The sequence below is a fragment of the Drosophila ficusphila genome, unplaced genomic scaffold, assembly GCF_018152265.1.
Source record: "Drosophila ficusphila isolate 14025-0441.05 unplaced genomic scaffold, ASM1815226v1 contig_414, whole genome shotgun sequence".
Lineage (NCBI taxonomy): Eukaryota > Metazoa > Arthropoda > Insecta > Diptera > Drosophilidae > Drosophila > Drosophila ficusphila.
Window position 1 is genome coordinate 16,466,056 of NW_025064328.1, and position 13,451 is coordinate 16,479,506.

General features: G+C 42.9%; 3 protein-coding genes across 4 annotated transcripts in view; 2 read left to right on the forward strand and 1 right to left on the reverse strand.

Moving 5' to 3' along the window:
- Positions 1–13,451, forward strand: part of LOC108093614 (AF4/FMR2 family member lilli) — a 144,791-nt gene that overhangs the window by 24,311 nt on the left and 107,029 nt on the right.
- On the forward strand, positions 6,716–7,201 carry LOC108093621. Its single transcript, XM_017193758.2, has 2 exons — positions 6,716–6,860; positions 6,916–7,201. Exons 1-2 carry the CDS (start codon positions 6,744–6,746, stop codon positions 7,150–7,152), a joined length of 354 nt encoding a protein of 117 aa, XP_017049247.1. The 5' UTR covers positions 6,716–6,743; the 3' UTR covers positions 7,153–7,201.
- LOC108093619 lies at positions 8,540–9,284 on the reverse strand. Of its 2 annotated transcripts, none has more exons than XM_043208175.1 (2): positions 9,105–9,284; positions 8,540–9,029 (listed from the first exon to the last, which is right to left on the reverse strand). In XM_043208175.1, exons 1-2 carry the CDS (start codon positions 9,153–9,155, stop codon positions 8,718–8,720), a joined length of 363 nt encoding a protein of 120 aa, XP_043064110.1. In that variant the 5' UTR covers positions 9,156–9,284; the 3' UTR covers positions 8,540–8,717. The 2 variants fall into 2 exon arrangements, with proteins under 2 accessions (XP_043064110.1, XP_017049245.1); XM_017193756.2 differs by having other exon boundaries at positions 8,540–9,050; positions 9,105–9,276.

The following is a 13,451-nucleotide window of genomic DNA, read 5'->3' on the forward strand; positions in this document are numbered from 1 at the left end:
GCCTTTGCTGTGCTCTCCTTATTTTTGCTATTTTTTGGCAGCAGTTTTATTGTTGCACAAAGTTTCCAATTGCACAATGAAAAGGGGAGGAACCGTCCTGAAAACTTTCCACCCACGCCCCCAAAGTTTTCTGGGCTTGCAAATGCATTAAAACAATGCCAACATTTCGAGGCCCAAAAACGGGAGAAAGTATATAGCTAAAATTGATATAGAGGTATTAGACAGGGGGAGAGTGGCAGGCAAATGTTAACTTCTGTCATCTGGTACCTTTGCCAAGTCCATAAAGTAACATTGACATCTAGATTTATGCATCATCATGTCGACATTCCGCATAGACAACTTTTCGGTGATTTTCTCTATGAACTTTACCTCCTTAATGTGAGTTTGTTCATATATTTTATTGGCCTCGATGGCTCGTATTTCCTCCCGAACAGACAGCACTTTTCGCACGCAGTTTTCCGGCTAGATGTTACCATACCCACTCCCACTCGCACTCCCATTTCCCTTTGTCATTGTGAATACTTTGGGTATTTCGCCTTGAAAGCGCCATAAATCTTTTTATGATTTTAGCTCCTCCTTCAGCAATGACTTGATTCGCCTTTTTCGCAGTGATTGTTATTGCGACTGCGACTCCGGCGATTGTGACGCATACAAATTTCGATGTGTTTGTCACTAATACTCGCAGATCCGGTGACTCCAACCACCATGCAATTTTCCTAGGATAGGTACCCTCTTCAGATAAATCATGAAAGGTTGATCTAAAGGTTACAGAGATGTAAAGAAAATTATCATGAAATATAATTAGTTAAAATACCAATAGTACTCTTGCCTGTATGCACTGAAATAACACACCTATTTGGGAAACATTAAATTCCAATGCATCTTGTGCCAAGTGTATATTACTTACACTCTGAATTGTGCATTATTGATTCCAGCTGTTAATCGTATTTATTAATTACGCTATAATAAACATTATATACAGGAAATTATCTCACTTTAAGAGAAAGATATTCCTGCTCAACCATTGATTCAATTTGTTAGAATTAGAAATCATAGTTCTTAACATTTTAGACCACGTTTGAACCTGCAGATTTTGCCATAGGGTAACCTCCTCTTCGATCCTTTGTATCAGGCCCCATTTGAGCCAGTTTCAACAAACATTTCGCGGCAGCACGCAACGCCATTTTGGCGACGAACGCCATGAAAACGGAAAATGGCCCAAACACGCGACGTCCCCGACTGACGGAAAAAAAATGGCTCTAGGACGAGAGCCTGGGAAGGGCTGGGAATCCGCTTCTGGCCAGCCCACCATGGCGCCAGTGGCGAAAACAACAGCAACAACCGGCTACAAACGTGGCCATAAGAAGAGCGCCACAGTTGGTTTGAGTTCGGCATAAGCCAGGCGCCAGCAAAGTTGTAAAATCGGCAAATGGCATATAAAAATCGCTGGAATTGTTGTCGTCACAGTTCACAGTCAGAGTCGGATTCGGATTGCGATAGGGATTGGGACTTGGATTTGGATTGGGATTGGGATTGGGATCTGGCTTTGGACGGTTAGCGCCAGCCAGGCTAGTTCCACTTCCTCGAAATGCAAAATGCACAGGAGTTGGGCGAGGTGAAAGGTTATGGCGAGGCCAACAAATTCGCTTGATTAACAAATCGATTCTAGGTCAACGATGCGTTATTGAGAGGATTATAAAATCAAACATTTAAGTGCCACAGAAATAAGTTTATTCTGAAATTGTTTTTATAACATAAAACTTTTATTGGCTGTAAAGAGTTTGTATCCTTACATTTATAAATTACCCTTCGACTTAAAAGATTTTGTATGTGCTTTTTACAATTTACTAATTAATTTCCATATTTGAAAATCGATATATTGCTGACACCAAATAATTTATTTGTATTATGAGCTGTGATTTGCTTCAAAAAAAGACCCATCAATCTTTATTAGGCAAACAAGAAACTTTTACTTGGCTTTAATGTTCCTCATTAAAACTCTCTAATCTGGCAACCTAATGGCCCTGTAAAAAGGCAGCGAGTAATTAAGGTCAACGTATGACAAAACGCTTGTAGCCGTGCTCATTATTTTACTTTTCCTTTTTTTTTTTTTGGCGGGCGTAAAAAGTTTTATTAATTGTATGACATAAGCCCGATGGGCTGCCGAGGTTGTTGGTGACCGGGGTCGGGGAAAAGCGTGAAAAGCTGGAAAAACTGGCACAAATCATTATACACGAGAGCCAGGACAACGTTGACAGCGGCCAATTCACACACACCACCACACACTCCCACACCCGCACAACAATGGAAATTAGCGTAGCCGTTTTATGCAATGCCATCGAGTCATTAACACATTGACGTCCCTCGTCCTGCGTCCCTTGCCCCGCATCCTGGATCCTCGGCACTGAATCCTCATCCTGAATCCTGTGCATGGGTCAGAGTTCGAGTGTGCGTGTGGACGAGCATTAGTGTCATCAGCATTCGTGGCCCGTCACATCAACACCAATCTCCGAGGACGAGGGGGCGGTGGTGGAAGGACCTCGATTCGGGCTCGTCCTCGTGCCTTTACATTAATTGAAATTAGCTGGCTGACACGGAAAAAGTCGAGCGATTAATGGGTTTTGGGGATTTAAAGAGCCGGGAGTATAGTACTTTCAATCTCAATTCGGTTCCGCCATGCACGAGGTGGCTTAATTAAAATTGATTACTCTGATCCGCGGGATTTCATTTGAAGCGAGAATTAGAAAAATCAAGGGTGCGATTTTAATGAATACTCTTACTAGATCAGCAAATGGAATGGAATTCCTCAACTTAAAGCCAGAATACAAATTTAAATACAGAAAACCCTTGACACATATTTTGCCTTTGAATTATCCCAGCTAAGCTGAAGTCAAAATTGTCCCAGGAGACACTTCGGGCGGAAATGCATTTTAAATGACCATCAAGCTGGGGTTCATTAATCGAGTCCTTGCACCACCGAAATTCAACTTGAGAGTCGGAACCGCAGTCCTGTTACCATTGAAAGATGCTCCCCAGCCTACAATCGAAACTCGAGCACATCGTCATCATCATCATCAGCATCAGGGCTCGACGAGGACGACAAACGACTCGAAATATGGAAAAATGAAAAGGAAAATCCAGAGCACCCAGCTGCTAGCCATCCAGCCATCCAACCATCCAACCAACCAACCAACCAACCAGCCATCCATCCATCCATCTAACCATCCATCCAGTTCAAAGCCGCTGCAGCTTAATCCCAAAGCTTTGGCATTGCTCCGGATCAGCCACTACACAGACTACATTCGCAGAGTGCAGTTCAGGTGCAGGTGGATATACTCCTATGCGATGATAACGATTGCGATGACGACGACGATGATGATGATGATTGCAATGGCGGCAGGAACGCTTGACAATGACGCCATTGAAAGCACTTTTGCCAGCATTATGTGGCTGTGCGAATCCGGAGCTGAAGGCAGAATCTGAGGTTGCGATTGCGGTCCGCCTTCTGCTGGGGGTGGGGGCGGGGCAGCAGTTTTCGGTTTGGCAATCAAAAAGTCATCAAATATGAATTTTACGCTATAATTTTTCACCTGAGCAGAAGGGGAATCCCGCTCCATCCGCCGACGTTTAGCTGCCATTTTTATGGCTTTTCTAGCTTGTGCACGCCCTTTGGCACGTCTTTCAACTCAATTGCACTTTTGTGCATTTCTTCGAAAAAACTTCCAGCCATGTATGTAGGTGTCTTCCACTTTCTGTGGCAATACTGGGGAAATCGTATATACGAGTATAGACAGATGCTGGCAGACACATTTGAATTGATGGAAGTGTGTCCTGTGGCTTTTTCGCAAAATACTCAATTCAATATACGCACGTTGATTGAAAGCGATTGCCAAACGAAATCAACACAGAAGTGTTCGAACATGCAGACGAACTTTGCGGATAAAGTCAAGTGTTAAGATATCTGAAAGTTTTTATTTGCACTGCTTCGGATTAATCTCTTCGGGAGTTTAATCGCTGTGAGTATCGAATGGCTAATTATTTATCTGTGCCATATTCTTAACTTTAATATAAGTGTTAAACTTATAAACTTTTAATGAAATCTTTAAGACCCAAGCCACTGCCTTATATGGTTTGCCTATTAAATACACGTTTTCCCCAGTTTTTACTTGATTTTTGTTCTGCTTTTTTTGATCTGCTCAGGGAACTTCTTGCTCTCTGTGTTGGGCAAAAATTAAATTAAAGTTTATGCAAGCGTAACGGCAGCCAGCAAAAATCATTTGCCACAAAATCCACTAAAACCCAATTTTGTGCCAACAAATAAAACGAAACACGCACAAACAGCAGCAGCAGCAGCAACAGCGGCAGCAGCGGAACAGCAACAAAGAGCCTGGAAAGAGTCCTGGGCGAGCATGTGTAGAAATAACAGGACCAAGGAGGCGAACCAGCCATCCAAGGACCAGACAAACTGATGCACCCAAGGAAGCGGAGCAAAAAACACAGCAGCAGCACAAAAGCAGAAATCTGCCTCAAGACGTTGCAAGAGTTGGCGAAGGGAGTGCTGTAAATGCACTGTAAAAAACTACCACTGCATCCTCGAATTTATTTTACCATGCAATTCCATGAGATATTAATGGTTCTTGGCATTTTCTTACAGTGCAGCGAGGTGGCAAATGGGTGGCGACGTGGTCGGCTGGAGTTGGGATTCGGTTTTGTGGCTGAGACGCAGATAAGCAAAAGTTTCGCTCAGTTCTTGAGTTGAAGTTGATGTGGGGATGTGGAATTGTGGAAATGCGGAGATGTGGAAATGTGGAAATGCGGACTGAAGAGAGTGCAGAGTGGCAACCGAATCAGAACTGAGAAATCATGTCATTTGGCAGGCAGCGCCGCAACATTTTGCCGCTTTTAATGTTAGCCAAACTGTCAGATGATGTTGTCTGTCCGTCCGTCCGTCCGTCCGTCTCCTTTGGCCAGACTGTGTTTCAATATATATTTCCCACTCTTTCACTTAAACGCCAAACAATGTGACTGGAGTTGCAACATGTTGCAACATCTTTCAGCTTGGGGGCTCTTGAAAAGCTCAGCTCGGCTCTTAAAAAGACTTAAAACCAATCGATGATGCATCGATGTATTTTTAAAGGATAATACATTTTGAAGGATAATAAAGTACACTTTTCTTGGTATTAGCTTGACCCAGTTTTCAGTAATTTAATTTTTAATTATTCCAATCAACAGCCATTCACTTTCCCTCATCGCGATTTTCGCTGGCTGGCTTTCTCCACTGGCCACATCCGATCCAATCCAATTTCCTTCCTGCTCCTCTTCCTCGGTAATGCGAAACGCCATTGCGCATTTTTCAAATAATTAAATGCTAAACACGAAGAGCAGCCGGAGGGTGGAAAAGGGGTGGGGTGGGGGGCGTATAAAGGAAAGTTGTCGCGACATCAAGATACGAAGATGCGGAGATACTTTTTCGCCTCCCTTTTGGAAGCACAAGTTGGGAAGCAGATGACGATGATGATGAAAGTCAAGTCAGTCAAGTCGGTGGCAACTTGAAGCCAACTTAGCCAGTCAGCTGAAACTGTTGCCGTTGCCCGGCCAAAAGGTAAGCTGCAACGGCAGCCCAGATAAACCTTTATCAAAAGTTGCACCGCCCCCTCCCCCTCCCTCTTCCCCCGCGATTATCTTTCCAAGTCAGTTGCCGTAAGGCGACACTTTTAGTGCACTCTGCTCCGTGTGACAGCTCACAAACGACAATGGCACAAACAAACAAAGGAGCAAGCAAACAAACAAACAAACAAACGAAGGGAATGGGCTGGGTCTGGTGGCCTTCATCTGCCAGGCTCCACTGCTTTGACATTTGCCACCTGCAACGCTTTCTTTTCGCTCTTTTTTGTTAAGTTAAAAAGTTATTCCAACTTACCGCCCACTTCGGCTTTTGCTATTGTCATGATTAAGTCAGTTCTCAATATACTTTCAACCAATTTGATGATGATAATTGCTTTGCTATATATGTTTATTAATGTTTAATCATCAAACTAAGGCTCATCGAATCCAGTTCAACGGTTTTCCCTTCAGACGGAAATTGCTCATACGCCACGTGGTCTGCTCGGTACGACATCCGTGTTATCGAAGTATTGAAAATGTTATATTTTAATGCAAACCATATTCCTGCACTTCTCGTTACACAACTATTGCGGCACCCCTCGCCGTGCAGTCAACTGACTCATTCAAGTATCCTACTTCATTTCACTCATTAAGAGCGGCACCCGGGAAGCGGCAAACGCAATGATGAAATGGCAGCACAATCAGCTAACCAAACTTAACTGGGTAAATCCACCCTGCCTGTCACCTCTTCACAAACACACACACCCACACTCACACACACACCCACACACACATCCTGGCCCAGATCCATTAACGTGTGTTCCCGAGAGAACGAATGGCAAAAGTGCGGACATTTAAACGCAGTTGCGAGAGAATGTCTATTTATATCGGCAACTGTAGAAGAATCTTCCACTATATATGTCTATTAAGCTGAAAAGATTTAAATGTTTACTAATAACACCTTATAAAAAGATTTTATTAATGTGTTTCATCATTTGTGTCCGGCTTTAAAAATATATTTTTAAGCTTATACCACTGTTTGTTATCGTGGTTTATCCATATTTAAGTGTGTCGAAATTGATTTAGCGCTTGCAAATGAGACCCACCGCTATTAGTCGGATAGCAAAGGCTTTAAAGGAATGTCGTCTATTGAGGTAGCTTCTCTTTCGGCGCAGGTGACTCCCTGTGCCGCAGGATTCACCTGGGTGATTCTGATGATGATGATGCCCAACTTAGCACGCTCACAGCCGTGTAAGGTAAAAACGGTTTTCAAATTCAGTAAGACGATATTCTAAGAACTATATCTTTCAGCATGGGTACTATCTACACAGGAAATTCCAAAAATGCATGCGTCGGAGATATGACAATAAACAGGAGCCTGGGTACATAAGGAAATGGGTGGGTCTCCCGTCGAACGCCACAAGAGCTCCAAGGTTTCAACGGATCAGGCAGACGACTCCCTACGAAGGTGCTTGGTGGGGCTATAATTCCGGATACGGAAAGGAAGAGCCTTTTAATTCAGAAGAACCTAGGCCTGTGCCTCCATAAAGCAATGTATAAGTTGTCAAATAAAAGAAACGCAGTTAGTAAAAAATAAGTGTTGGCAATTGATTGGCAACGCTTTTGTTTCACATTATGGTAAATCTTATATATAAGATTTTGCAATAAGAGAGCTTTAGCAGTTCTTTCTTTAAAGGGGGAAGCATTCGTAAATTATTTTTATTAAAAACATATAGGTACATATCACAAAACTTGAGACCACTCTTTAATCTGGCGAAACTAAAAACCAGGCAACTGAAAGGCATTTTCTTTAATTTTCCATTGCAGGTACGTTCGCTGATTTGACGACAATGAGGGGAAAGGACACTTGCCAAAACAAATGTCACGTGAGCCACACAAACTTTCTTTGGTCCCCTCGCACTGCAAATCTGTCCATAGTTTTGTTTTTCCTTTGCCGCTTCTGGTTCATCATGGCAGCACATAGAAATATTTGGCTACCCGACAGCATAATTTTTTTGTTCGCTTTTCCTTATTTCCTCGTGACTTTTTTTTCGCCGCTCTACGATTTTCTCTCAACCCGATCCGTGATTTGGCAGCCTGAAATCACGTAAACCAACGGGGAAAGGGGCAGGCAGTTCCGTCATGTGTCTGCGTCTACTTTGCTCTGATTACAAAACCCAACAACAGATTCACTGAAAGAATGAAAAGGGTTTTAAATGTGGGAGAACACTTAGGGAAGAATACGTTTGTTGGAATATTTTCACTAGCTTTGATTTCAATTATACACACTTTTTCTTTTTAAATTCAAAATGGGATCTTTTATAATACATTTAATAGTTCTACTCACTGAATCTCAAATTAGGAGGAATTTTTAGCAGTGCTATAGCAAAAACAATTTGGCAGCCGGGCTCGCGCGCTTTGTTAACGCCCGAGCGACCCTCGAATCCTTTGGATGTGGATGTGGATGTGGATGTGGATCAGGATGTGGATGTGAGATGCAGCTCAGCCAGTTTTTGTCGTCCTGCATCTCTGCTTTCCCTTCGTTTGCCAACTTTGTTTTAAGTGAAAATTGAAACTGAGCTCAGCAACTGTCCGATGGCTTTTTATTTGGTGATTGCTTAGCCGGTGACGCTGCTCCTCGTCCCTTACGAAAACCGTGTAACTGAAAACTCAAAGCAAACGAAAAATCTACGTGACACCAACGGAATGCCAGCCAAAGGATTGCTGGGGAAGGGGCAGGGGCAAGAAAGCGGGGAAAGGACAACACATGCAGGACAAATAACTAGTGAAGGTTTCTGCTTCGATGGGCTTTCTCAAGGCTCTGCGACAGCATCTTTTACGACATCTTTGATGCACAAGTACGGTCCAAAACCATCCACAAGCGAAAATGTAGCAAGCTATTTCACAACATTTTAAAGCGCACAGAATGAAAATCTTTTAGTTTTATCACCAAACTATATTTTAGAGCAGCTTACAAATACATACAAAACGATCACAGGTCTTTAACCCAACTAAAGATCGTTGGTTAATCCTGTTACATGGAATCAAGTACTCCTTAGCTTATTAGATTAGATTAGATTAGAATAGCTGATAAGTGAAAAAATGCCAAATAACTAAGCTCCTTTGGTCCTTCGCGTTTTCTGCTGAACTGCGGGAGTCTTTCCCATTTTTGGTGCCTCGCAGGAACTGCGAATCTTTCGACACGATGCCTTGTGGTTGAAAATGCGGCTTTTTAAAGCTCGAAACTTCGAATTGATGTACATAATTCGAGCTTTAGTGTTAACCCTACATTTTTCAGGGGGCAAGCGGCAAATCCTGCGGATAACACTTGGCTTCAATGGGCAAGGAAGATTGTTTTCTTTAAGACGAGTAGCTGCTTTCGTTGTTTTCCGTTTCACCACTACTATTTTTTGGTTTCGCGATCCCTTCAAATTGTCCAGCAATACCTAAGAAAACCCTCAAGATAATCCAAATTATGAATTGCAAATGCATTCGATTACCTTTCTTCTATTCCTGTGCACTGTTTTGCGCACTGGGTTTGCATTTTTCATTTTTGATGTTATGGTTACTTCTTACTGAGCTGAGAATTTTCTGTTAGTAAAAATATCTGAAAATTTGTATTTGCTTTCCGAACGGTTGTATTAAAAATAAGGTGTGTTATGACATTTGATAGTTGTTAAGAAAGTGCACTTAAATATCAGAGCCAACTTATTTTTCGAAGTTATGACCTCTGAGTGGCTGATTTTTAGACACTGAATATTCAAATCTTTTCCGAGCTTTTGAAACCAGTTGACCAAATCAAGGAGGGGGGAAATTGAAAAGAAAGTCCTGCGCTTTAAACGCTTTTCAACACTTTTCGGCGGGGCTCCTTAGAAACTAAGGTGGAGGCAATCCTTGCACTCCGCTCCCCGCGTATTGACTTTCAAGCTCAGTTTACTTTCCCGGCGCTGTTTGACTTTGAGCTTGGCCAGAACCTGCTGCCCCCGGAGCTGCCAAACAGAAGGCTGCAGGCCAACTGCTTGAACCGGAGTTCTGGGGAAAATGTTTTATGCTGTGCACGGTGAAAATTCACATAATTGCAGTTGGAATTCAACAAACAACAGCGGAGCGTAAATAGAAAGCGCAAAGTCAACAGAAAAGCGATAGCAAAAAATACTGCAGGAAGGTGAATCCTGGCAAGAAAAAAACACTCGGCGAGGGATAGAATCAGCAACGTCACCGCAACAACAACAGCAAGTACAAACAAACAAACTAACCTTTGACCCCCCATTCTGTCGCTTTAGTTGTTGCCTTCGTTGTTGTTGTTGCTGTTGTTGTTGTCCACTTCAGGTGCGCCAAGTAATTGCAACTGAAACTGAAACTTGGCTAAGTTGCCAAGGAAACGAATTGCAGCTGAAATTGGAACTGAACGCGAAGGAGCGGGAACATCCTGTACATCCTGTGCAGAGGATGCAAGATGCAGGACATTCGGCCAACACACGCACACCGAAGCATTTCGATGCAGGTCATTGCGGCTAAATTAAAAGAAATCAACGCAAGTCGATCGGGCCGAGGGGTACTTACCCAGGGAGGTCCTTCCCGAAGTGGTTACGGGGTGGCTTACCGGGGAGGGTACTGTTGACAGTATAAGCAAAGATAAAGAACAGAGAATTGAGAATAGAGCAGCAAATGGGAAGCTGCAACTCGAACTGCTGCAGTCTGTCGCCGGTTTTAATTAAAATCTTTAAGCTGCTGTTGATTATTAATTATAATGCCACTGGACCACTGCTAACTGACTCGAATAATGATAAGATTGGAAAAGGAACAAAAGGAATGCTTTAAGCTTTAGTATTTAGATAGGATACTCTGCTAAAATTAAGGTATATAGAACAATTTAAGTGTAATCCTTTTTAAATACTTCTTAGTAACACAGTAAATAATCTTAAGCTTTTTTTCCACCTTGCTACGACCATAAATACTTCGCCAAATTAAAGTGCACTCACCTGGCCGTTAAAGTTACTAAAATGATTTATGTAAATTCAACGCAACACAAAAAACACTCTTGAGCAAACAAATTTAAGCAATTTGTCAAAAGAAAACAAAACACAAAAGCCCAAACAACATCAGCAAGCCAAATCCAAACATAAATAAAGCACAAAGTGTCAGGCGGACGGACAGACGGACGGACGAGCAAACAAACAAACAAACAGTCGTCCCACACCTGCCACGCCCCCACATTTGCGGGCGGCAAATATCGGGGGCGGCTGGATGCTTTTAAGCTGCCAAATCCGACAATTAAATTATTGCATGACAAAACATGCACCGCAAAATATTCAAAGCGCGCCAAAAACAGGATGTAAACAACAATAACAGCAAAGCAAGGATGGAAAAACAGGAAAACCCCAAAAATACACACCCACCCACACGGGCAGGCAGACGGGGCGAAAACATCAACAGCAACTAGCCAAAACATAAACACAAAAAAAAGAAGCATTCGAGGAAAATGGAAAAAAAAACCAGATTCATCTTCCGCAACAAGAACAACAAAGTTGGCGAAAAAAACTTGGCATAGGAAAATCGAAAAGGAAGGAACCAAAAAAAAAAAGCGACATATTCCGGGGTTTCCCCCGTTGGATATAGCTCATGGCAATAATTTGAAATTCGATTACCATAACCAAGTACTCGGAAAACACAAACAGAGATCGCAGGGAGCAACACACACACACACATGCACTTTCCACACTCAAAAAAAATTGGGAAAAAACCGGTGGCAGAGGGGAAAGCGACATTCACGCTGCCAGAGGCGAAAAACTGCAAATGGCGAAAACGTTCACTAAAAGGTCGCCACATCAGACGGGCAACGGGGAAAAACGAAAAAGGAGACTGCAAGGAAAACAAAGAGCCAGCGCACACGGCCAAAACTGTGGCCGAAAAGCCAAAACGTGAATATATCAGAATTTTCGGGGCAAACAAGGCTCGACCGCAGACAAAAAATGCCTCTAAACATGACAGTGTGTGCGAGTCGGAAAAGCACACTTGACTCGGAAAATAGTTTGTGACCTTATGTTGATTAAGAAGGAATTTTCCGAACTCCTCTTTAAAATAGCTTTTGTTTCAAAATATGTAGCTCTTATTGCTGTTCCTTATAGATTGAAAATCGATTTTCCCTGTTAAACCTAGTGATGCACGTAGCTGTCTTGTCCTCCCCCTTTAACCCTTGGGTGGCCTTCCCCTCGACCGATTTCAATTACAGCCAATTAAGCGAAAAAGCGGCAGTGGCAGACAAAGAACCTCACTTACAAATTGCAACAAAAAGCCAAAAGATGCTAACAGCGGCAGACACACGAAGCTAAGGACACCCCCGAAAAGTCCGCCCACCGCTGCCCGTTTTCCCACCCCGAACACCCCGCACACCCCACACTCACACATGCAGGCGTTTTGCACCTTGCTAAGGGAAAACTTTTTATCCACTTTTCCACTCGCGTCTTTCGGCCCCATTTCTCCATCCCCGTTTTAATGCGGCGAAAATGTTAAAACAAACAAACAAATAAATTAGTGTTCAATCAGCGTAATTTCTTCGACTATGCAGTCTGGCTGCCACGCCTCCCCCTCCCCCCAGAACCTCGCGCCGCCCCCTTTTCGGGAAATCCAGCCAAGCATGTTTGCCTTTTGTCTTAGGGCTTGATATGCGATTGTAACTTTGGTTTCAATTGCAATGCAAGTAGCAGGGTCGAACGAAGAGGGTGAAAGGGGCGAAAAGGGGGAGGGCTGTGCAAACTTTTCACCCAGCAGTTAGTTGTAAGTAATTAAGCGAAGAAGAAGAACAAGGTGGGGGCAGGAGGCGTGGCAGGGGAGCAGAGGGAAACCGAGGGGGGGTGCAAACAAACGAAATTTTCGGTAATTTGCTTAATTTGAATTCGAATGCAAGCCAGCGATAGGAACGAAATTGAATGAACGACAGAAAGGGAGTGGAAAAGAAAAGGTGAAGCAGTCAAGGTGCAAGCTAACTTAGTAAAAGTGATAAAGAGTATACTTTATATGTTTTCATTCCCCTATATGACATAATATTAAATATATTGAAAATATATGTTGTTTAATAATCATTTATTAATGAATATATAATATAAATATGTATATCTTTTAATAATATAATGCAATACATTTGTGTAATAGAATTTGATAAGAAACGAAAAATACTGAAATTAAAAACCATATTGTTTATCGAGAATCTTGTTCTTACGTATTCAAATTTTCTGTGCAACCCCCGATAAAAGTGGGAACACTTTGCTCGAGACAATCTGGCGCTCAATCGCAAGGAAATATCTCTAGATAAGCCCACTCAAACTCAACATCCGTTGTCACTCAAGAGTAATGTTGGGAGAGACAGCGAGAAAACTCGGTTCTATTGAGTGGTTAGCGATCTATGGGGAACTTTGCGAAAGGGGAATTCCGAGTGAGTCAACACTGGCGTGGCGCCCACGCAGATATATTTCCTCGATCCCGCTCTTCGGGAGTTTCTGAAGAGACTTGTGGCGAAGTGAGAAGCTGACTGGCTGCAATAATGGGAGAAGCAAGAAGTCGGGGACTACGTCATTGCGATGATCTGATCTGGAATTCAGAAACTGGTTTGGCTTTTGGTTTTCGGACACGGATCGACGTGACTTTTGCTTTATTTATGCCAATTTATATGCATTAGCCGGTCTCTTGCGATCGCGTGCGCAGAAATAATCGTCTTGTTCTTACCGTTATTTCAAATTAGATTAGGGTGGGACTTATTGCACACGCTCGCACTCTTTCTGAAGGCGGTCGCCCGTCTCTTTCTTCAGCCCCGATATCCGGCCAATCCCTTGTGCCCGATTTCTCGGGCA

What these genes read in the sequence shown, in the direction of transcription:
- LOC108093619 (XM_017193756.2), bottom strand. Translation starts at nt 9,155, where the DNA reads ATGAAAAATGCAAACCCAGTGCGCAAAACAGTGCACAGGAATAGAAGA. An exon ending in TGCACAGGAATAGAAGAAAG is followed by an intron (nt 9,051 to 9,104) that starts GTAATCGAATGC and finishes GGGTTTTCTTAG; the next exon opens with GTATTGCTGGACAATTTGAA.
- LOC108093621 (XM_017193758.2), top strand. Translation starts at nt 6,744, where the DNA reads ATGTCGTCTATTGAGGTAGCTTCTCTTTCGGCGCAGGTGACTCCCTGT. An exon ending in CACGCTCACAGCCGTGTAAG is followed by an intron (nt 6,861 to 6,915) that starts GTAAAAACGGTT and finishes TATATCTTTCAG; the next exon opens with CATGGGTACTATCTACACAG.